The sequence below is a fragment of the Bombus bifarius genome, unplaced genomic scaffold (genome assembly GCF_011952205.1).
Source record: "Bombus bifarius isolate JDL3187 unplaced genomic scaffold, Bbif_JDL3187 scf7180000009201, whole genome shotgun sequence".
Taxonomy (NCBI): Eukaryota; Metazoa; Arthropoda; class Insecta; order Hymenoptera; family Apidae; genus Bombus; species Bombus bifarius.
In genome coordinates this window covers 195-24652 of record NW_022884966.1, presented here as the reverse complement: position 1 = coordinate 24652, position 24458 = coordinate 195, and the positions used below count along the sequence as shown (strand labels likewise).

The 24458-nt window shown below is 40.9% G+C and overlaps 3 protein-coding genes across 3 annotated transcripts; 2 read left to right on the top strand and 1 right to left on the bottom strand.

Annotated features, from left to right (window-relative positions):
* Positions 1-1200: 1200 nt before the first annotated feature.
* Positions 1201-13458, bottom strand: LOC117214559. Its single transcript, XM_033460749.1, has 2 exons — positions 12766-13458; positions 1201-1362 (listed from the first exon to the last, which is right to left on the bottom strand). The coding sequence occupies exons 1-2, from the start codon at positions 13456-13458 to the stop codon at positions 1201-1203; spliced, it is 855 nt and encodes a 284-aa protein (XP_033316640.1).
* A 4033-nt stretch (positions 13459-17491) lies between these two features.
* Positions 17492-20687, top strand: LOC117214558. The gene is made up of 3 exons (XM_033460748.1): positions 17492-17527; positions 18946-19251; positions 19788-20687. The coding sequence occupies exons 1-3, from the start codon at positions 17492-17494 to the stop codon at positions 20685-20687; spliced, it is 1242 nt and encodes a 413-aa protein (XP_033316639.1).
* Positions 20688-22733: 2046 nt separating this feature from the next.
* On the top strand, positions 22734-24041 carry LOC117214524 (the record flags this gene model as incomplete). The annotated part of the gene is made up of 1 exon (XM_033460687.1): positions 22734-24041. A coding segment is annotated over exon 1 (1308 nt), but the record flags the coding sequence as incomplete, so codon positions are not given.
* Between the last annotated feature and the right edge of the window lie 417 nt (positions 24042-24458).

The following is a 24458-nucleotide window of genomic DNA, read 5'->3' as shown; positions in this document are numbered from 1 at the left end:
AGAGAGTGAAGAATTAATGTTTCTTGGTTTTCTCATTTGCATATTTCTGCATGCGTCACATTTCGCCCCAGTATTTTCAATATCTTTATTTATACCCGGCCAGTTTATTTTAAATAAGAACCATTATTGGTTCTTATTTTCATTTCGCTTATTCCTAAATGATCTCCATGTAATCTGTTTAACACCTCTTCTCTTAAATTACCTGATATGACTATTTTGGCTCCATTCAATATTAAATCATTTTGTCATTATTAATGCTTTGTTTTATTCTATTTGTTTTCCAGTTCCCGCCATGTGTTTGTAAATGCTACGTACACTATGAGTCAAGTCTATCTCATCTTGTTTCTCGTGAGGTGAATCGCCTCTTGACAATGTATCAGCTATTAACATATAAGTTGTAGTTTGTAAGTTTAAGTCTAAGTCGTTGTGACCTAGTCGAATATATTTTTGCAATCCATTTCTTAAACACTGTAACTAACGGTTTATGTATATTAGGATCTGTGTGAATTCTTACTTTCCGGGCGTAGACATCATAATGGAATTTTCTAGTTGCAAAGAGTATGTAAAGTAGCTTCTTCTCTACCTGTGCTTAGTTTTTCTCTATCTCTGTCAGCCTTTTAGATGCGAATGCTATTTATTTTTCTGTAACAAGCAACACTCTAATCCTGCGAATGATGCATCTCTCAGTATTGTAATTTGTTTCTCGTCATTAGATGTTTGCAATAGGGGACATTTACTTATTTCCTCTTTTATAATATTAAACTCTGTCTGATGCACTGTCTTAGATAATTAACTGCGACTAATATACTTTGCAATTCTTTTTTATTATCTGCGATCTTAGGCGCTTTTGTCGCCTGTATTTTATCCTTAGCGATGGTTATACTCTTCTTTGAAGATATATAACCTACATAAGCTACTACATCTTTTCTATATTGGACTTTTGTTTTATCGAATTTTATATTACTCCTTTGCGCTGTTTCAATTGCCTGTTGCAAACTTTTGTCATGGTCTTCTACAGCTGTGTCTACCATCAGTACATCATCAAAATATATTACGATACCAAGTATGGGACCAAATGTGTTTCTTCATTTTTTTCTTGAAATAGAAAGTAAAATAGAAGTCTATTGAATCTGTAGCAACCCATTGGCGTTGAAAAAGCACACATTTGACTTTTTGGCTCTTTTCTGATAACTTAATTTGTCAAAACCCATTTTTGATACCAGGTATAGCACAATAGCTTTTCCTAGTTAACTTTTCATCTACTGCTTCTGTTGTGGTTATATCATAATATGGACGATGTATTTCTTCATTTAGATTCTTAAAATCTCTTGTCAAATTTTCAGACTTCCATCTGATTTTTCCCTAATAATTAAATTGTTTACCTTGCTACTTCCATTGTCGTATGCGCGTAGTACTTTCTCATTTTCTAGCTGTTCTAAATGCTGTTGAAGTTTATCTGTTGTAACTTTTGATACCTTTGTTTGTAGTTTTGAGATACGCACCCTCCCTTGCGTTAAAACTATGTCATAAGTCCGTGGAAATGCTCCTATGTCTACGAAAACGTGTTTTTTTAAATAAATGGCTCTATATCACTGTTTCTTTTCTTTATGTTATGCACTGCATTTAGTATATCTAGCTGTTTGTATGTTTCTAATCCTAACAAGTGTTCTACTTTCTCTTTTGTTACTGTAAATTCTAATGTGTACTTATTTCTTTGGTATCTATCTAATGTAATCTGCCTGTCTTTTGTTTGTATTTCTTCTAATCAGTCTTCTATTTTACATTATTTATGTTTAAACTGCTTATGGTAAAGTTACTTCCGCTGTCACTGCCCGCCTGACTTCTATCGTTTATCATATTGTTTATATTCTATTGTTTATCTTTACTGTTGTCACGCTTGTTCTGCATGCCTGCGCCGGATGATTGTATTTTCCACATTTTTCACTTTTTCCCCGTATACTGGACACTGCCGCAGCCATGTATCCCATTGCACCTGTTCTGTCACGAACTCGTGTCTCTAACCTGCTGCTTATTCGTTGCTCCCTAAAGCTTCCTCCTCCGTAACTGATTTCTTCCTCTTTTCTTCTTTTATTACATCTCTCTTTTGTGTAGTGATTTTTTTGTGTTGCGTATATCTTCTGCGAGTTACCTCCTTTTTTTTACATTTCAGTGTACTTAATTAAGGTTCCCAGTTTTAGACCCTGACATTTTAATACTGTCTGCCGCGTGATAAATTATATTGTCTCTTATCATCGAGTTTATTAGCATGCCATAATTATAGTTATCTCTATTTTCTTTGGTTGAGTCACATAATGTTGCAGTGACTGCCCTTTTTCTCTTTCTTCGCTATTAAAGAGAAATCTCTCATACGCCTGGTTCCTTTGGAACTCAACGTAGTCCTAGAAAGCTTTTATTTTCTCAGGTTCTTCTTTGTCGCCCCCTTCTAGGTTAAAGATTTCAAATACTTCCATTTGCTCACGCTCTATTAGGTAGAGCAATGTTGCTGCCTGTGTCGTTATGGCTTTTGTTCGCCTCTCTCTCACTATCCTGAATAAGTCAAAATCTATTTCAAATTTTCCTCAGCTTTCTGCTATATTTCCTCCTTAGAGGAGTGTTTCAGGTTTATTTATAACATCCACGGCTACTTCTGTGACGACTACACCCTCTTATTCCTTAATGGTCACTATGCTTTCTATGTTTTCTATTTTCGGACTAGGTGTGCCTTATTTCAGCTTTCCTTTGCCTTTTCCGGCAGCAGTATTTATTTATTTATTTTCTCTTCCTTTTCTACCCTTTTTATTTACTTTTTTCTTCTTATTATTTCTCTCTTCTTCTATATTACTACTATTACTACTATTTGTTTTCTTATTAGCACACGTTTATGCACGTATTTTTCCATACATTTATTATGTTGTAATTATTTTTCTGAAATACGTTAATTTCTACCTTTTACCGACCGCTCCATATTCGCTTGCGCTTTGTAGATGGATTGCAGTAATAAACGTAGTATTTGATATTTCCAGTTACACTCTTTATTACTCGTTCCAGACGCACGTTTCGCGATCATTTCACTCGCAATTCATCAGGCACGCACGCACGCACGAACACACCTACTACATTTACGACAAAGATATCCTATGGGTTAAGAGGAGTGGAATAACTTTCAAAGGTGTAGAATCGCGTTACGATCCTCTTTATATCCTGTGCATAAAAAGTTTCTACAAGTGTCTGAATATTTTTGTGATCATAGTTACGTAAAAATTTTCCAAGCATATTCGAATAGAATGTATACACAAGATCATCCACCATTCCAAAACTTTTCTTCATAAACTTGAAAACTTCTCTAAACATTATTAAGAAAATTATTAATGAGTCAGAAAACTCGGTAAAGTCTTGAAAATGTCGAATCTCACTTGCAAACTTATTTCTAAAACTCATGCATGACAAATAGAAGGGAAAATCTTCCAAAATTAGATATACTTGTCGGAGAAGGGTCAGGAATAAGGTTGTGGGCGTTTGATGAATCTTCATTGGAATCGGCCATCGTCGTGTTATAACGAAGGTACGGTCGGTTGATACGAGTATGGATGCTACGGACTCGACAATCAACCGCGGCGGTTAGACACTCGCGATACTAGTGATGTTGGTCTTAGGTTCAATAACGAATCCGCGGTCAACGGGATGATAGATGTACGTGCTCACAAAAATCTAAGTCGGACTCTGCGAAAACGTGGAATATCCACCGAGCGTACAGACTCTAAGTAACTCGCTAGTACGACCTCACGAGAGAATGACTCTCCGTCGCGATGATGCTGCAGAGGAAAACTATGATGGGGTGTGTCTGAGGACACGAGATCATCGGATTCGTCGAGGATACCCTTCGTTCAGAAGGTGAGGGAATTTGGCGTCGCTGCTAATTGGTGGTTAGAAAAAGATGCTAGCCGCCCTCGAGGGAAGGTTGCTAGTGGGAGACGCCGTTCGTTGAAAAATAGGTCTCTCCTATCTTCCCGTAGCTGGGACAAAGACTGTTTGTTTGAAGGACTTTAGTCAACTAAATTTTAAGATTTATGACGGGCCTCAGGCTAGCTGAACATGTACTCCGGAGACGCATCGACATCTGGCAATCATCTTGCTCGAAGAATAGGGTCTGCGTGTGGCGAGCCACGGGACAGAAACCGTTGGAATGTTTACTGTCGCGTGTCGCCACGAATATTTGTTTTAAGGAGAGCTATAGAATTACTCCATACCTTTGTTAGACAAAGCGTTCATCCCGTGACCGCGGCTACGTTCGGCGACTGGCTGTCGCCTCGAGCCCAAGCTCATTATCACAACTCGCGAACAATTACAATCGGATTGAATAACTACAATTGTTTAATTACAGCTATAGTAGACTCTAGATTACAATGTTACGGGATTATCCAAAATTCCAAAGGCTCCGGTGTTCTTTCATCTCCGACATACTAGTGATAGTAGAAAGAGATATAGTAGCTCACGAAAGTATTCAAACACCCTTTGAGAACAACTTTTTTAAAATTGAACCAAATGGCTTCAGTTTTCTTTTTTTTTTTTTTTTTTTTTAGAAGATAGGAAGATTAGTTTATTGGATGACGTGAAAGAAATTTTGAGAAAATTGAAATTGTTCGTAATTGCGGAAAAAATAGTAAAGATAACTTTCTACAATGTTTATATCTGACTGTTTAATGAAGATTTAAACAATATCAAATTTCACTAAATTTAAACAAAATTTCATTAAGTGTATTATCATAAGGTTTCTGTATATCAAGAAGCGTGATGTATGAGAAAATGATATAATTAATGATAATTATCATGTAGTACTAAAGATATATTTCTGATTCGATGTATATGACCATAGATTATTAAGAAAGATAAAAGAAATGAAAAAAATAAAAGAGAAGCCAAGCGGTCAGTCATCTAAGTATCTAAGTAATTTTATTATTTCATATTGCTGATATTACGGACAAATACTTAAAAAACACGAATTCATGCAAAGATGAACAATATCTGTATGCGCGTATCCAAATGTACGCAATTGTATCTGGATGAAAAAACAAAAGAAGGGTGAGCGAAACTATAGAAAACATATGTCTTTTTCGATCTTGATGATTTTTAAATATGTCGTAAAGATCAACATTCTGGAATATCTTTTTCCTGTACATTCAACAAACTATCGATAAATATATGTCGGAGATGAAAGGAAAGCCGAAGCCTTTCCTTGGAAATTTTGGGAACATCCTCTAGTACTCTGCTTAGATTTTATCATAGCTGTAATTGTTCAAGATTTTTTTTTTTTTTAATTTATTTATTTACATTTTACAATTTGTCCAGTAGGACATTTGGTAAAATATTATAGCTTAGTGATATAGTAATGTGGATGGCTACCCCCAGTGGGATACCATCTTCGAATTTGTTCAAGATTTGTGATAGCGAGATTGGGTTCGAGGTGACAATTGGTCGCCGAACGTAGCCATGGTCACGGGATGGGCGTTTTGCCTAACGGAGGTCTGGAGTGGTTGTATGGGTTTTCCGAGAAATGTGGTTGTGGCGGCATGCGGCCTCAGGAGCGGGCCTAGCCACGTGTGAGGTTGCCTCGGAGGTACCGATACAATGGGACATACATTGTATTAATAATCAAACTCCAGGCAGAAACTGCCTAGCAACGGCGTTTGGAACCTTCTCGATGCTTCCAAACGAATATAGAAAATAAAATGCAATCGTACAGCGAGAAAAATCTCCACGAGGCTGGTATTCGTGCGATTGCCTTGGAAAGTAACACATCGAGCATTTTCAACAATCGTATTTCGCGCCTAAGATTAGTTTACGCTTAGTAAAGAGTTATCCTGTTGACTGTGGATTCGTTTGAACCCAAAAACATTGTTAATAGTGTTCATTAAACTTATTATTCGTAAATCATATTATTCATTAAACTTGCTATTCGTTAAACTTATTATTCATTAGACTTATTATCTGTTAAACTTAATTATTCGTACAATTTATTATTCACTAACTTCATTGTTCATCAAACTCATTATTCATTAGACTTATTATTTGTTAAGCTTTGTGATAGTCTTGTATATACGTGTAAATATAATCTCGGCTTTGTGAAACGATGGCTAATCCACGTGAAGAGTTATTACGCGCCCAAAATTCCAATCTTAACCCAACATATAGATAAAACTGTCGATACCACTAAAATGAATTCTGCCTATAGTTGTGCAACTGTGCCAGAGTGTGCATCAGGCTGCCGGCTGCTTATTTTCTGTTTACAAACGAGAATCGGGCGAACTTAAAGGCCCCGTACACAATGCGAGGCTGCAAGAAACGTCTGTTACAAATTATAATTCAACTGAGAGCGAATATCATCAATGTATTGTGTTTAGACTTGAGTTAGCTTCCTTAAATTCGGCCGACAATGTATTCGTAAAGTGATAACAAACTGTGTTGTTGTTTATTGCCTTTATGACCGGCCGCATCACGACGATCGGGTCTGAAGGGTCTCGCCCAAACCCAAGGCCAATATATCGACGATATCCACTTTTAATTGAATTATAACACACATTTCTTACAGTCTCGCACGTTGTGTACGGCGCCTTTAAGCCTTGCTTGTCTGACCCTTGTTTATAAACAAAAGATGAGCAGCCAGCGATTGGCAAACAATACTGATACATGCGTTTTCACAGATGCGCAACTATAGGCAAAAATACATTGTAGCTTTTTGTAAATATGTCAGAAACTACGCGAGACCGGTCGTATGTCTGAAAAAAATTTATTTGAAATAATGCCCTTGAGCAGATATTAAAAAATCACAAGAATCAGAGAGGTTGAGTTGGATCTGTACATTTAGTAAAATATTTCCTACAAATTAAGCGCGTCTTAGTGCTGTGCGTGGAATATATTTGATAAAAGGTATGTAGAATCGATATGCACAAGTGCGATCACCTAATTTTTCATATTTTCAAAAATACAGTTAAAGTGTTTGAGACTACGCATGTTGATATATTGCCTCTAGCCATAACAGAGGACAATATGGCTATCGGAAGCCATATTGTCGTTATATCAACGTTACTTCAGTTTTTATGTTATAATCGTATAGACATGCCTCGGAGAAATATTTATCCGAGATCAAAGAAAATTATGGTTTTACAACCTGAGAGAAGGAAATGGAAAGAAGGTCGTAAGGCGACGTCAGTTTGCCTTACAGCGAGCTCATAGTGAGTGCACAACATGCGAAAAAAAAGAATGTGTGTCATTTTTGTGTATAAACAAAAGAATTTGCTTTATTTGTTTACTTTCGACCTCAAAATGTTACCAAAAAAGGATTTTTTATGATTTTCGTCAGCCGACCATATTACCCTTATTTTTGTACAAGTTCCAAAAATGACTTATTTTCATAAAATATGTGAAACTCAATTGTTTTTCTTTTGCTTCCGGCTTTCATCACAGATACCATTATTAGTTTACGAATATGTTACGAAAGAATTTGGAGCGATTTAACTTAGGAATCAGATTGTAGGAAGAAATATTAGGTGAAGTAAAAAGTTCTGAGCGCTTTTTCGCTTTATTTCGACGATGAAATTAACATAGTCAAGATTATTCGATTTAGATTAAATATGCGCCGTTTTGTTCGATTACTTTTGTCCATTTTGAAGGCAATTTCATAATTCCGCGGTTGAAGAAGTCCTCGTCCCTATTGGTAAAAAACTTGACCAGCTCATTTTCACAAGCCTCTCTTGAGGCCAGTTTTGTACCATCAAGAAAATTTTGCAAAAACTTAAAAAGGTGATAATCGCTTGGTGCCAGGTCTGGACTGTACGGCGGATGCGATAGAACCTCCCAGCCAAGCTCTCGGAGCTTCTGACGCGTCGTTAAAGATGTGTGCGGCCTGGCGTTGTCTTGATGGAACACAACACCTTTCCTATTGGCCAATTCTGGCCGCTTCTGGTCGATCGCCTGCTTCAGTCTGGTCAGTTGTTGACAATAGAGGTCCGAATTAAGTGTTTGCCCCGATGGGAGCAGCTCATAATGGATGATTCCCTTCCAATCCCACCAAACACACAATAAAACCTTCTTGGCCGTTAATCCACGCTTGGCGATCGTTTGGGCCGGCCCACCGCGATTGGACCACGATCTTTTTCGGCTGTTGTTCTCGTATGTGACCCATTTTTCATCGCCAGTCACCATCCGCTTCAAAAATGGGTCGATTTCGTTACGTCTCAACAAAGAATCGCAGGCATCAATTCGGTCCAAAAGGTTCTTTTGCGTCAATTCATGTGGCACCCATACGTCGAGCTTCTTCTTGAGACCAGCCTTATGCAAATGGTTCCAAACGGTTTTCTGGCTAATCTTCAGTTCCTGGGCAATGGAATAAGTGCTCACATGCCGGTCCGACTCGACGATTTCCATGATTTTATCCACATTTTCGACGATTGGCCTACCAGAGCGTGCCTCATCTTCGACGTCCATATTACCAGAACGGAATCGTTGGAACCACCGCTTTGCTGTTGCATTCGATACTGTACTGGGTCCATAAACAGCACAAATTTTTTTGGCCGCCTGCTCCGCCTTTTCACCTTGGTCGTAGTGGTACTGAAGAATGTATCGAATTTTCTCTTTTTTTATCTCCATTTTCGAACGCTGTAACACACAACTGGCTTCACCGAACACAAAACTGACAAAGAACCTTTTTGATGCGTAATATCACCTTGAAATCGGTGTATACTATGACTCGATGCGATGTGCACATCGTGAGATATGGCTCACTAAAGACATCTAGCGAAAAACGCTCAGAACTTTTTACTTAACCTAATATAGAAGCAAAAACTATGCTACTACCCTTGTTTTCTAATAAATTAATCTCTTAGAAACGGCTGAATTTTGCACGGGGCTGTTTCTCTGTATGGCAGAGTTTGACGCGAATTGCGCGTAAACGATATAGCACTGCATTCCTGTTCTCTACGCAAACACATTGGAATGAAGTTTTTGATAATTAAATTATAATTTTTCTTAAAGATATGATGCATATACTTTTTAACTTCAATAATTAACTTTAATAATTAATAATGCAATTGAGTATGACATATTTTAAAGCACTATTGTTAACACTGTATATTGTTAACACTGTTATAATATGTTGTGAGGGCAAAAAGAGTCTGAACCAAGGCAAATGAAAGAGATCATTTAATTCAAACGGTGAGCGAATGAGTCAGTAGAGTGAGCCATTATAGTGGCGCGTCGTAGTATAAGATGATATCCGCAAAAGCCACTACAGTGGCGCATCGTGCCTATGAGGTTAATTACGAAAATAATAGGCGGATGAATAATTGGTATTATTTTACGAAAAGAATAATTGTGAAACCCAATGCATTGATGATATTCATTTTTAATTGGATTATAACAGATATTTCCTAAATATAATCTTGTGTATGCAGTTATGTGCGGAGCTTTACCCAATTTCGCCCGAGTTTCGTTTATATGTACCACAGACAAAAGATAAGACAACTGCAAAGTTGCCGGTAACCAAACTAACGCATATCGTAGTTACGTAGTTAGTTCGTTGCAAATATTTGGAAAACTATGGTCGTCAGACAGTTCCATATCCAGGAAGAAGTTGTTCAAAATGTTAATTTCTACATTATATCCAACGATCGTCGATATCCAAATTAACGAGGTCGTGCCTTTTTTACAGTTTCACCGAAGGGTGTACTATAATCTATGTACTTACTATATACTACATAGATACATTTGTATTTATCTTGATAATTATAGTATGTGTGCGTGTTTATGTCGTTTGCTCGATACATTACACCTGTTATCTGCCAAATTAATATTTGCCAACAGATTGAAAGAAGTGGATTAGCCCCGAAGCGATGGATTATCTACGAAGATCGTGCGATGTGTCCGATTGAAGACGATATCGCTCTGGAAAAACTCTTGACTCGAGCATCGTAACAAAGAAACAGAAGTACGAATCAATTGCTTTTGTTGATGATACTCAAATATAATATAAGCGTTGCTGAATAATGTATTTGATCTTCTCCGAATGATAAAACGATGTTAATAAGTTGATTATCGAAGCGATTCTAAATTTTCTTCAAAAAATGAGAAATGCGGACGGCTCAGAAACCCGAGCGATCTTGTGTTGCTCGATTCGACCGATAGTTCGACAAGGTCCGAGTGAAGTTCAAAAAACATGTATGTTGATCGATTGATTACCTAACACGAGAAAGGTCCAATCGGCATACTCGTTAAATGCCATACATACAGCCGATGTCTATGCGTCCGAAGCGTGGACAGCTCTTGGCGGGAAGCTCACGGCGGGAAGCTCACGGCGGGAAGCGGATAATCGATACCTGGACGAACGTGAGGCTTCAATTTGAAACAATTAGGTAAGTGTCGCGGAAATTCCTGCGAAAGGCCCTCTACGGATCGGGCCATTACAATTCGCTAACGACCTTTCGGAAATAACCGCATTTATGACACGTTCGGTTGTTGGGAACACTGTGGCGATGGAAAATTACAAGCATTGTTACAAAGTGCTTTAAGTGCTAACGTCTTGACTCAAAAATTACCTCGTGTCTTCGAAAGCGTGTGTCGTAAAATTGCCTACGAAATTCTTCGTGTTTTTTGTTCCTTCAGACGGAACAATAGCAAAACACAGAAGGAAAGTATATTTCCTTTGCTTGATAGAACGTTTGTATAATGGAATATTCCGATAGTAAATCTGTGTATATTGGAAGTTCCGTTATATTTCTAAGACGAAACACTGCAGCACTACGATTAAGGAAAGGATTTACTTCTATCAACAGAGACTTAATAAAGTCCAATATTAGTTTCGCAAGTGTCGTAGTGATAAATCAATGGCGTGTGATCACGTAAACGTGGTGGCGTATACGTAAAAGACTTTCTCGTATGTTTATTACTAAAAATTAATAACCTAAGCATATCACGTTTTCTTATAAATTTTGTCAACGACTCAAAATGCGAATGTAAAAATGCAGTTCAAGATATAAATAATATTATTTGACAGAGTCGCTCATATAACACACAGCGATCAAAGTTAATTAGGCAACCCTTTGAAATTAAATATTATTTGCCTCTAAATATAGTGGTGTAAGAAATAGACAGTGATGAAACCACACAGTGGTATTTCCATACAGTTTCATTGCCTCTATATACATTTTGTGATGAAAAGTGAATATTTACCGAAAAAGTTATAGCCTGTCTTTCAACGATTCCTACAAAATGTCAAATCAATATTTTATATTATTCTACGACTATAGTCAAAGCGTTCGCTTCAAAATAAATGATAAATGCGATAATTGTGCTTCTTTTTTCCATGTTAGAGTTTTCTTAAAGCATTCTTCTAATCTTTTTCTTTCCACGCTTAAAGCATGCTTCGGTCACAAAAAGTGAAGACAATAAGGTTTGAAGAATTGAGATATTTCCGAAATCCATCTGGTAACCAAAAAGTCCATTTTTTAATAACCATCTCTAATAAATATCCAGCTATACAAAGTTCGAAGTTTGTGCAAAATAGTTTTGGGCTTTCTTTTTAAACATATCTGGTGCACAGCCTGCTTGTTTCTTCAATACCATACCCTTGTAACATAAATTTTCTTTCGGAACAAACTCTCCAACCCTACATTGCCATGTTTTAGACATTTTGAAGCAAGAGGCTAGAATAGTTTTGGAAGAACAGAATAATTCCGATGGTCGACGAGGAAATCTTCAAAGAACTAAAATATTAAGTTAGAGTATTACTTGGGTGTATTGTGTGTGCAGTGTGCGTAGCGAGTATTGTATGCAGCGCAGCAGTATTTATATTCTAGCTATATTTATTACAATAAGTATACTTTATATTACTATATATTTATTACAATAAGTTGCCGAGGCAACGGTTGTCGCTTCCATATCGATGATGGGAATGGCTTCAGGTCAACTCGAAAAACAGTCGATGCACGTTAGACAATATCGGTAGCTTTGTGAATATTGCATCACGATAATGTCTATGTGAATGTGCTCGAACCGACCTGCTAAAGTTTCGAACGTTCCGACGGGTGAGGATACGTGCCTGGTGACCTTGCATCGTTGACACGGGATACATTGTCGTGCCCAATTCCAGCAATCTTTATTTATGGACGGCCAAATGAAACGCGACGTCACCAGCTTTTGCGTGGCACGTATCCCTGGATGGGAAAGTCCGTGGAGCGAATTAAATACATCGCGTAGCAAGGATTTCGGTACGTACGGTCTTATAATGTCGTCTGATACGTCGCAATATATTTCTGCGTCGTGATCAGGAAAGCGTATTTTCTTTAACTGCAACGCGGTTGTGTTGGAGTTGACGATGTCGCTTAGTTCGTTGTCGTTTTCTTGCGCGTTTTCTGGCCGCGAACAGCTCGTACTCGCTTCTGTTCACGGGTCCGTATAACTTGTTGCGCGGGTATACGCAAATATCGGCGCCGGTGTCGATAAGATAGGAGATTCGCGAGTTCTTGTCCGTTACGAATATGCGGCGAGATGCCAAACCGTCGTCGTTTGCCGCTTTTACGGACGGCTGATCCCGTTTCCCGAATTCCAAGAGCAAGGGAATGTACACTTTCTCGCGCGTTCTCGGTACTGTGCGTGGTAGTAACACAGTCCGTCTTGCCGCGGCGGATCGCGAGGGCACGAACGGCGGCGGAATTGTGTACGCGAGCGTGATTGTGATCGTGCCCGACGGTGTTCATTGATTCTTAGCTCGGTTACTTGCGCTCGAACCTCGCTTATTTGGGCATCCATTCGCGCTAACCGCTCGTTGATCGTGTTGAGGGCGGCTGCCACAGCGTCGCCTATTCCGCTGTTCTGACCAGGTGGATGGGTTATCGTAGGTAGTCGGACTGCGCTGGCCGCGACGATCTGTCCTGGTTCCGGGGTTGCTTCGTAGATGCTATCGGCGATTTGGATGCGGGTTTCCGGGTCTTTGCTCTGTACAGAGGCTAGGATGCTCTGTACGCGCGACGGAAGTCGACCTTCCCAGACGGTGAGGATGACATCGTCTGCTAACGAGTTGGTGGCTAGGCTTCTTAGGTCCCGGTAAAACTGAGAGGGCTTCCTGTCCTCTATTTGTTCCTTTTTGATTACCTGTCGGAGTCTCTTGGCGTCCAACTCTCCCAATCTCTTGATGAGCTCCTTTTTGACGTACTCGTAACGCCCGATCGACGGTGAGGCGTCGAATACGTCTCGGATTAATCTCGCGTACGACTTGTCGAGATGCGCGATAACGGCCTGGTATTTTTCCTGATCGCCCCTGATCCGGGTAGCTTCGAACTGCATTTCCAGCATCGTGAACCACAAGTCAACATCGTCAGGCCAGAACGGTGGCACGCGCAGAAGTGCATTTATTGAATCTACGTTGTCCCCGCCGATTGTCGTACGTTTGGAATTGGCGGTATTAGTCATTTCGAGCTGTCTTAAATTCACGGTGTTTAACGTCTCACAAGCACTATCAGGTCACCTCTTTCACTGAAAATCACGTCGGGGTCACCAATTTGAGGTGGGATGTCGTGATAGGTGCAGAAAGAATACTCAGATGTATTCAACAATAAATATTTATTAACCGTAACGTTCAATGAGTACACTTGGCGCAAGATTCACGGTTATTAAATTCGGTTCGCGGTGTGCGGTTACAAGTTCGAGCTCGGATAGCTATGATTCGATATGCACTACGAGTGCGAACGATGATTGCGCGAGATGTCGAAACCCTAGATTGATAATTGACTCGGACCGTGCAATTGCAATGACCGTTGTGTGTCGACTCCGTGTAATAGACTGACTTTCCGTCACGATGGTGCTGCAAGGGAAAACTGTGATGGGGTGTGTCTAAGGATGCGAGATCATCGGATTCGTTGAGAAAAGCTTTGGTTCGAAAAGTGAGGGAAATGTACGTCAATGTTTATTGGCTAATTCGTGTTGGTCGTTGGAAAGGATGCTAGCTGCCCTTGAGAGAAAGCAGATTTCTTTCAACCTAACCCCGTAGTAGGTAGACTTAGAGACTGATAAACAAAGACTGTTTGTCTCTTTGGAGTACCTTAGCTAAAATAAATCCTAAGATTTATAGCGGGTCCTTAGGCTAGCTGGAAATATTCGGTACGAATGTATCGACATCTGGCAATCATCTTGTCAGCAGGAATAGGGTCTTTGTATCGTGTGCCACGGGGCAGAAACTGTTGGAAAGTTTACTATCGAGTGCCGCCACAATACATTTGGAGAACTTTCGGACAAGCGCCTTTACTACGATGCGGCGGATGGCAATAGCACAAAAGAGCAAAGTTTATACGTCAAAAAATATCCCAATAGGACTATACCCAGCGCAAAGATATTTTGCAAAATAGACCAACGATTACGGGATACCGGTGCGTTAAAACCTGCGAAATTTGGCAGACGAGTTCAGCACGACGATCCGGATCTGGGAGATAGAATACTGCATCGTATTGAAGAAAATGTGCACCACCGCATTCTATCAACGCGGTGCAAAAGCACTTAACCAATTTGACTGTTTTGGAAACAGGTGGACACTCGCGGTCGGGACAATTGCGGTACCTGTGTGATTTTGCTGTGGACACTCGCAGAGATAAAGGATTAGAGGAAACATTAATCCTCTCTACTCGGAAATTTCATAGGGCGGTTTTCCATATGCTATTATGGATTTCCACGAATAAGCAGATTTAATCTTCAATCTACCATTTGTTCTGCAAAACATCGCTCGGGGTACTTTACGTCTCTGAATACCATGGTTTTTTTCTCTACGACTTGTACGAGGTAAGCTGTCACCCATGTGTCGTTCGAATTGAGGATCGCTGTGCGCCCCGCTGTTTTAGCTGTCCTCCTTATGTTCGTAAGGAGGTTTGCTCGCGTGGCGGGATACTTTGGCCGACTTTTAATTGTCAATAACTAAAAAACGAAGCCGAAAATGCAATTTTATTCTTCATTTCCGTCTTATTTCGGTGTCAAGAATCACTTTTTAAATTGTGGAAAATCCGTAGCTAAATACCCTGTATAGACCCTTTAATCGTCCGATCAAATACATTCCCATGTTTATGTATTTATAATTTTTTCAAAAACTGCAATCTCCCCAACTATTGAAGATATTACAGACAAAATTTATTTACTCTTTATCTATACAACTATGAAACTGTAATCATCCAACCAAATATATTGCTTTAACTATATTCATATATTTACAAATTTCTAAAAAGTTGCAAACTTTAAAAATTTAATACACTAACGAAAAAGCACTACGGAAAAGCACGGAGTGATACGGAAGAAGGGTTTATAACTTTTAGGTTAGATAGTACTTGCCAAGTGATGAAAATATGTCCTTACTAACATAAGTCAAAAAAATATTAACTCCAAAATTATAAATAGTTTTTCGTTTCAGTTGAAGCGAGTGAATTTCTCGCTTTGGAAATTATCAGAAATGGAATATGGAAACAATGGACTACCTTCTATTGTCATTTCTTTTTTCCTGGTTGCAGAAGGTTTTCTACACGTCCTCCTTCCATTTCCACACACGCTTGGCGCCCTCATATCAGAGAATTGTATACTCTTCCAAAACTTCCTAGACGTGTACTATTTCACTAGCATTTTATATTAAGACAGAAAATCCATCGTTTCCATATGATGCGATAGCTTCCGAGGCGAGAAATTTACCCGCTAAAGTCAAAACAAAATATTGTTCATAACTTTGGAACTATTAATTTCTCGACCCATGTTTATTAAGACATTTTTTCATCATTTAGCAAGTACTATGTAACCTGAAGTCAACCTTTCTTTATTTCACCCTGTGTATATAAGGCAGTATTTTTCTCAAGCACAGAAATAAGGTTATGACAAAACGTAATATGTACAGTTCTCTTTCTCCGATCAAAAGATATTACGAGTGAGGCGCCTTTACGCCAGTGGTGTCTCTCCTGAGTTTATCCTATTGTAAACATTTATATAACTGAAAGAGGGATTGAGAAAAGGAATTCTCTCTGGGTTTTAAAAGAGTTCTGTTCGAATTTATATGTTTCGATTAAAAAAATATCGTTTATCTCTAGGGATTTCTTTAAAAAGTGTTCTCATGGAATGGCATTTTTAGAATCTGTATAATAAAAGTTGCATGAAAAAAATAAGGTACTTTAGAACGTGTAAAAAGGATTTCATAAGATAAATAAAAGAGCCAAATGCAGTGTAAAGTCAACAAATCTCTCCAACCGACTCAGGAAACCTGAACCGCCTTGCACACGACACCGACTCCCAAAACAAAGGAATATAAATTCGGCACGTAGGCATAAGATAAACGAACATCTAGAAGGGCTGGTTCCTGATCGAGGCTTCAGTCTTTCGGTAACGGTCTAATCGCACACTTGTAATCTTATTATAGAATAAAGGTACCTCGAACTCTGGTTCAAGAACCCCACATTTTTTTATTATTATTTTCCTGTCATTTTTACGTTCACATGTAACATTCATGCTCCGAAAACAAACCTGCCCCCAGGTCACCATCAACAATACAACAATTCCTAGCGAGGACACAGTCAGATACCTGGGCATGACCCTGGACAGGAGACTAACCTGGAAAAACCACATCACAGACAAAACGAAGCAATTAAAGGACAAACTAAAAAAATTCTATTGGCTCACGGGCCGACGCTCCAAACTAAACACACAGAATAAAATTACCCTCTATAAGACCGTAATAAAACCTGTCTGGACCTATGGAATCCAACTATGGGGAACAGCAAGTAATTCCAACATTGAAATACTTCAACGCTTCCAATCGAAAACGCTAAGATCCATTATGAATGCACCCTGGTATGTCACCAACGAACTAATACATCGCGACCTCAAGATACCAACAGTCAAAGAGGAAATAGCAAAATATAGCGACAGATATAGCAAAAGAATCAACAAACATCGAAACCCCCTAATTACTGGACTATTTGATACGTCGGACCAGATCCGCAGGCTGAAGAGACACTACCCACTATACCTAAACGCTGGATTCAATTAGTTATCTAAATTAAGTAATATTTATTTATTTATAATACTTACTTATAAATTATACTTATCTATAATAAGTATTAACTTATTATAAATAATTAGCCATGTCATTGCGCCACGCCAGAAAAAATTACTGAAGATTGTAAATTTTAATAAATAAAAAACAATTTTTTTTTACGTGACTGCAGCATCGCTGCGGACGAAACGTACTAGCTCGCATAGTTGAGAAAATATACACGTTGAACGTTTGCGTTATTTATTGTCGAGGGTTGTATTATTTTCATCGATATTTAGTTCATAATCACTATCACTATCGCTGGAAATATTCAAAGGTCTGAGCCGATTCCTTGTTGAACGGAGTTCGCTTCCACTGTTTGAAGCACTGTTATCGTCTTCTATCTTGTCAGGTTCAAAATAATATTCGTCACTACTACTATCACTATCGAACATGTCCTTTCCGGACTTTTTAGACATCGTATATAAGGTATTATAAAAAATATATAAAATATGTAAAAAGCTTGCTAATTCGTCTGAGAATACCATTGAAAGACTGAAATTCGTTCTAACTCGATCATCATCGCAAGTTTACGTTAAACAGAAGATATGATAGGTAAAGGTTCTACAGATCTCTAATTTTTTTTCATCAAAAACATAGTACTGTTTAGTTTACTATACCCATGCGTAAATACGCATAAGATTATCGCTGAGAAAAATAGATGTACGCCAGCCATTTCATAATAAGCGTCCGCAACTGTGAACAGATTCGCGCGGCTATTTGCCGACACTCGTCCGCAAAGGGCTAGGTACTAGTTTCATTTAATGATGTAATATCGTATTATTTATATGTTCAGTTAATAAAAGGTCTGAAAATCATAACTTACGTAATTAACGGTTTCATATGAAGTACTGAGGTAATGATATTTTTGTATAATTTAAATGAACTGAAATATAATACATAGAAATTCTATAGTAACGTGTATATTTTTATAATAAAATATATGAATGTACATCCATTGTCGAATATGGCACAATTTCCATTCGCGCTGTTGCGACTAGATCAGCTGCGTGCGAGAGTTGTGGAAAATATGTACAGGTGTGCTATGCTCACGTGCATAGCAGTCGCACGTGACTGAACGTTTTTTTCCTGTTAGAACGTAAAAAGTGCTCACAAAAATGAGGACATTTTAATATATAACACTATTAGCTTATGATACTATATAATATTATATAGTAATAATATACATATAATAATAATACTATCATATAATAATATATAATACTATAATCTACAATTCCTTTGATATAAGTAATTAATATATTGCGATAATGAAAAATATTCTAGCGTAATTGTTACGCCATGCGGCTTGCCATAGATCATATTCTTAACCGTCGGTCGCGGCACTACAATGTCGCGGGCGGATCGTCGCGGCTGCCCGACAAACAAACATTGTAGTGGCAAGCGCATAGTTTATTAAGCAGGGCGACCTCCAGAAACTTCGATTCGTGGCCGTTATTTTATCCGGCGTAAAAGAATGTGGCGTGATCCGAACGTAGTGGGGGTCGCCTTCCAGAAAAAACGGAAAAAATCGAAAGGCGGGCAGAACGTTTCGAGAAGCCAAACTGTCAATACATATCTTATATCGCGCATTACGTAGTTACATTTCTTTTGTTGTTCCATTTATATCCTTCTAATTAATAAGTTGTTGAAATAAACGTTAATTTATTAGTGTTAACACAGTGCTATATTCATTAAACCACCTCTGTTGTCCTAAACGAAACAGGGGAACGACTATTTCGCGGCGTCGATTAACATAATCGTAGCGAGAATTTACAACTCTCGTTGACGTGCTATCTCGCGATCACGTCTTTCCGCGAACGGTCGTAACATTTTGGTCCTTCGAGCCGGATCACGTGCCAGTGAAGAGTGCACTTACCAGTGACCACACAGTGCCACGTGACTTTATCAAAACCAGCAGCGGGAGCGGGAGCAACCACTACAGCGAAACCAGTGACGTCAGGCGCGTCACCTTCGAAGAAGCACATCCCATTGGCAAGGGAACGCAACCACGCAGCCTTCCGCCGCAGCTGGACAGTCATCAACGCAACGAATTTCACAACTTAACAATACAACCGAACGAGTGGCCGTCGGGAAGGAACAAGGCGTTCCTCACCAAACATACACGCGACCTCACGCCGCACGACAGTAAGGTAAGCTCGTTCCTTATTTCGACCATCTCCTATCCTCGGCAACGATGACGAGCGAAGACCAACTCATCTCCCTGCGTCGGAGACGAGGCTATTGTGGCGGCCGATTCACATACTTATCGACCCGACTGGATGAGTACGAGCAATCCGGGAGTCAGCAAAACTCCTTATTAACGAATTACGAGAAACAACTGACCGAAGTTGCGAGTCAATTCGAAGCGATCCAACTCGAATTAGAAGTATTGGACGAGGAGGAACAAGTGCGCGGCTTCGAAATAAGGGATCAGTACGTCGCGGTAGATACAAGGCTACAAAATCTTCTGAGGAACGCGCAAACAGCTTCGCCGTCGACATCCATAAACCCTCCAACCTGTGCATCATCCGCAAGTTTAAATCCGATATCCATTAAATTACCAGATCTTCGGCTCCCTACTTTTGACGGAAGCTTAGAAAAATGGAACACTTTTTATGACACCTTTTCCTCCACAATCGATAAAAATCCTAGTCTCACTGACATACAGAAATTCCATTACCTGCAGTCCGCCCTGCAAGGAGAAGCAGCCGATTGTTTAAACGCGTTACCCCTTAGCAATGTAAATTACAGTCAGGCTATAGCCGTTCTCAAGGAGAGTTTCGAATGTCCACGATACACAGCTTTCAGTCACTGCATGGCAATAATTGATTATCCAAAGATAACCAAGGAATCTCCAACGGAATTAAGGCGCTTAGTCCACACATTCAAACAACACATATATGCATTGAACAAATTAGGAGACTCCTACCCCGATACCAGTGCTGTGCTCACCAGCCTCATCCTCTCTAAAATACCACTGAGTATCCAAAAGCAATGGGAAATGACGCTGCCCAATAACGAGGTGCCTCCGTACATTCACTTACTAAACTTCCTAGAGAGATTAGCACGAAGCTCCAGACCGATCACCACGGTCAGACAAACAAGAGAATCACCGGAACAAACTACTCCGGTCCGTCAACGCGCATCACGAGGGCATGCACTTACGGCGACACAGGTTAATCCAACATGCCCCACCTGTCAAGGACCACACCCCATTTGGAAATGTGACACCTTCAAAACCAAATCCCTTCGCGAACGTATTCGGGAGGTCAAAAGAGCATCACTATGCGTCAACTGCCTCGGGAAAGGGCACACAACGCGGCATTGTTTCGCAGGATCATGTCGCGTATGCGGAGAACGACATCATACAATGCTGCACAGGACAAAACGCCATTCAGGGTCTCGTTCCAGCACGTCCAGCCCGAAATCTTCCCCATCAAATAGCCGATCCACAACACCTTCTTTGCCACCCTACGTATCACCCATTCGTTGCAAAAGGCACACAACAGACCACAGATCGGAAACACCACGAACAGCCGCGTCTCCAAGTCCACCGCCCATTGACAAACGAACACACAACCAATGACGCCGACGATCGACGACTCCGTTGATGACCGAACATATCAGACCAATAGCATCCGAATTACGGTTCAATGATCTAGTCCTCACAGCGCAGATTAACATTTTGAATGATAAACATCAACCAATCCGTTGTCGAGCGTTGCTCGACACCGGATCCAGTATGAATTTCATTACCGAGGAATTAGCAAAATCGCTAAAGATAAGGCAAAACAAATGTTCGGTCCCGATCGGAGCTCTAGATACCTTGACAACGACTTCTAAGCGACACATCACGGCCACGATCACTTCCACTGACGGTACATACACGCGGACATTAACGTTCCTTATCATTCCAACCATATCAACCTCAATTCCCAGCGAACCCATCGATCGTTCGACACTTGAGATACCAAAAAATCTCAAATTGGCCGATCCACGATTTCATTTACCAGCTCCGATAGATGTACTACTAAGCTCAGGTTCAACACTCGCGTCGATGTGTGTGGGACAAGTCCACCTCACGCAGCCAGACGAGCCTGGACTGCGTCTGCAAAAGACGCGATTCGGATGGGTAATCGGGGGGAGTCCAACTTCCCAAACCGCGACAAACATATTTCACACATCCACGACGACTTTACAAGCAGATCTCGCGCGGTTTTGGGAAATCGATGAAGGACCCTCAATTAAACATATCTCAGAGGCAGATCGACGATGCGAAGAACACTTCCAAATCCACACCCGACGCACCAGCGAAGGACGATACATCGTCGCTCTACCTTTCAACGATCAGCTTCAGTCACTCGGATCCTCTAAAATGCTGGCGAGTAAACGACTCGCCTCACTCAATCGCCGATTCCAGCACGACAAACGCTTCGAATCAGAATATCGAACGGTAATACAGGAATACCTGGCATTGGGACACATGACGAAGGTCAATGACAACCACTCCGACGATAACGGATACTATTTACCCCATCATGGCGTGACCAAAGCATCGAGTCAAACCACCAAACTCCGTGTAGTTTTCGACGGATCGGCACCAAGCACTACCGGAACCTCCTTAAACGATACACTTCACACAGGACCCAAGTTACAGGAAGATCTATTTTGTATATTAATTAGATTCCGCGCTCATCAATACGTACTCACTGGGGACATCGAGAAGATGTATCGGCAATTCCTCGTACGACCAGAGGATCGGAAATATCAAAGGATATTATGGCGCAGCGCGAGTGGAGAAACAGAAACATATGAGCTTAACACTGTAACGTTCGGTTTATCCGCAGCCCCGTATCTAGCTATTCGGTGCCTCAAGCAACTGGCAGAGGACGAAGGACATCGATTTCCACGTGCAGCACAGGTACTGCAGCGGGATTTCTACGTCGACGACGCTCTCACCGGAGCTGAAACGAAGGACGAAGCCCTCACGCTCAGAACAGAACTCACCAAGTTACTTCAGCTGGCCGGCTTAAACATACGAAAATGGGCGTCAAACGATAATGACTTGTTACACGGACTTTCCTTAGAAGAAACAAATCATCAACATTTTTTGGGCGACTCGCAAACCTTGAAGACGCTGGGGGTGTTTTGGAATTCATTCGACGATTCTATTCTTTACTCGGTCGAAGTCAAACCCACGCCCTCGCGAGTCACGAAACGAATCATCAGCTCGGAGATTGCAAAAATTTACGATCCGCTCGGTCTGCTCGCACCGGTGATTGTTCGGGCCAAGATGCTACTTCAACGAATATGGTCGTCGAAAATCGATTGGGATGAATCACTTCCGATCGAGTTACATACAGAGTGGGAAAGGTACTATGCCCAATTACCCTTATTAAACAACGTCAGGTTCCCACGCAAAGCAATAATCGAGTCCGCTATGGAAATTGAACTGCATGGTTTCTGCGATGCCAGCGAAAAGGCTTACGGAGCCTGTGTTTATCTCCGAACCCTTACCATCAACGGCCGTGCTTGAACCCAACTTTTAACCGCAAAATCGAAAGTCGCCCCACTCAAGTGCCAGACCATTCCTCGGCTCGAGCTGAGCGGAGCACTCCTTCTTACGTCCCTGATGTCAACAGTACAACAAGCCCTATCACAAAAAATTACTCGAACTATCTATTGGACCGATTCCACTATCGTCCTCCATTGGCTCAATACATCACCTCACATCCTTAAAACATTCGTCGCTAACAGAGTCTCCGAAATTCAAACAAAAACCAGCATCCGCGATTGGCGCCACGTTCCTACCGACGACAATCCCGCGGACTTAATATCACGCGGCCAAACACCCGAAGAGTTCCTGCGCCCAACCATCTGGCAGCACGGTCCTGCATGGCTCTACCAGTCGGAAGGCTATTGGCCGACATGGGCTCTAACACCGCAAATTGAAGTACCGGAGCAGAAAGGGGCGATTTGTCTGTCCGCAAACCCCGCCGATTACAGTTTGTTGGAAAGGTATTCATCCTGGCCCAAGTTGATACGAATCATAGCTCGTTGCCTCCGTTGGAGACAGGAAAGGAACCGAGCGGCACCCCTAACCGTTACCGAGTTACGCATAACGCACAATAAACTGATAAAATTGTTGCAAAACATCCATTTCTCCGAGGAAATTCGTACACTCCAAAAAGATCGGAACGCGGCGATAAAGGGTAAGCTCACGCGACTCAATCCGTTCATAGACAAGGAAGGAATATTGCGAGTCGGGGGTCGACTCAGTCATTCGTCGATGACCTTCGCCCAGAAACATCCCATAGTATTACCCAAGTCATCCGTTACAGCACGCATCATAGAACACGAGCACAAGCTCCACATGCATTCCGGAACGCAGGCTACGTTATACGCAGTAAGACAAAGATACTGGCCCGTCGACGGTCGAAGTCAAGTATGGCGGGCGATCAAAGGCTGCGTCCGCTGCTGCCGCGCTCAACCACCGCCGGTAGAATACGTGATGGGTAATCTGCCGGAGGCGCGAGTAACGGAATCTCGCCCATTCACAAACGTCGGCGTCGATTACTGCGGGCCGTTCCACATCAAGGAAAAACGAGATCGTAACCGTCGTCAGATAAAGGTATACGTAGCCATTTTCGTATGCCTAGCCATTAAAGCGGTACACATCGAGCTCGTTGACGATCTCACTAGCGAAGCCTTCATCGCCGCTCTTCGCAGATTTATCGCTCGACGAGGGTATTGCTCCACCATCCATTCTGATAACGGCACCAACTTCAGAGGAGCAAGCAACGAATTACGAGAGCTTCACGACTTATTACAATCGGACGATCACAAGGAAAAAGTAACCGCATTTTTAGCCGACAAACAAATCGAATGGCGCTTCATTCCCCCTCATTCACCGCATTTCGGTGGGCTATGGGAAGCAGCGGTGAAGTCATTCAAACGCCACCTCAGGCGTGTAGCCGGCACCGAGTTACTCACCTCTGAACAATTGAATACTCTTATCATAGAAATAGAAGCAGTCCTCAATTCCCGCCCGCTAACTCCTATCTCCACCGATCCAAATGATCTCCTAGTCCTCACTCCCGGACATTTTCTCATTGGCGATTCACTAATGTGCTTACGTGATCGAGATTTCAGAGACATTCCATCGAACCGACTCTCCAGATGGCAGCATATCCAACAGCTTAAACAGCATTTTTGGAACCGCTGGCATAAGAAGTATTTGAACGAGTTAACCAAACGCAATAAGTGGAGCAAGGGTGGACACGGCATCCAAAAAGGCACAATCGTCATCCTCAGAGAGGACAACGTTCCCTCCATGCATTGGCCTCTGGGCCGAGTT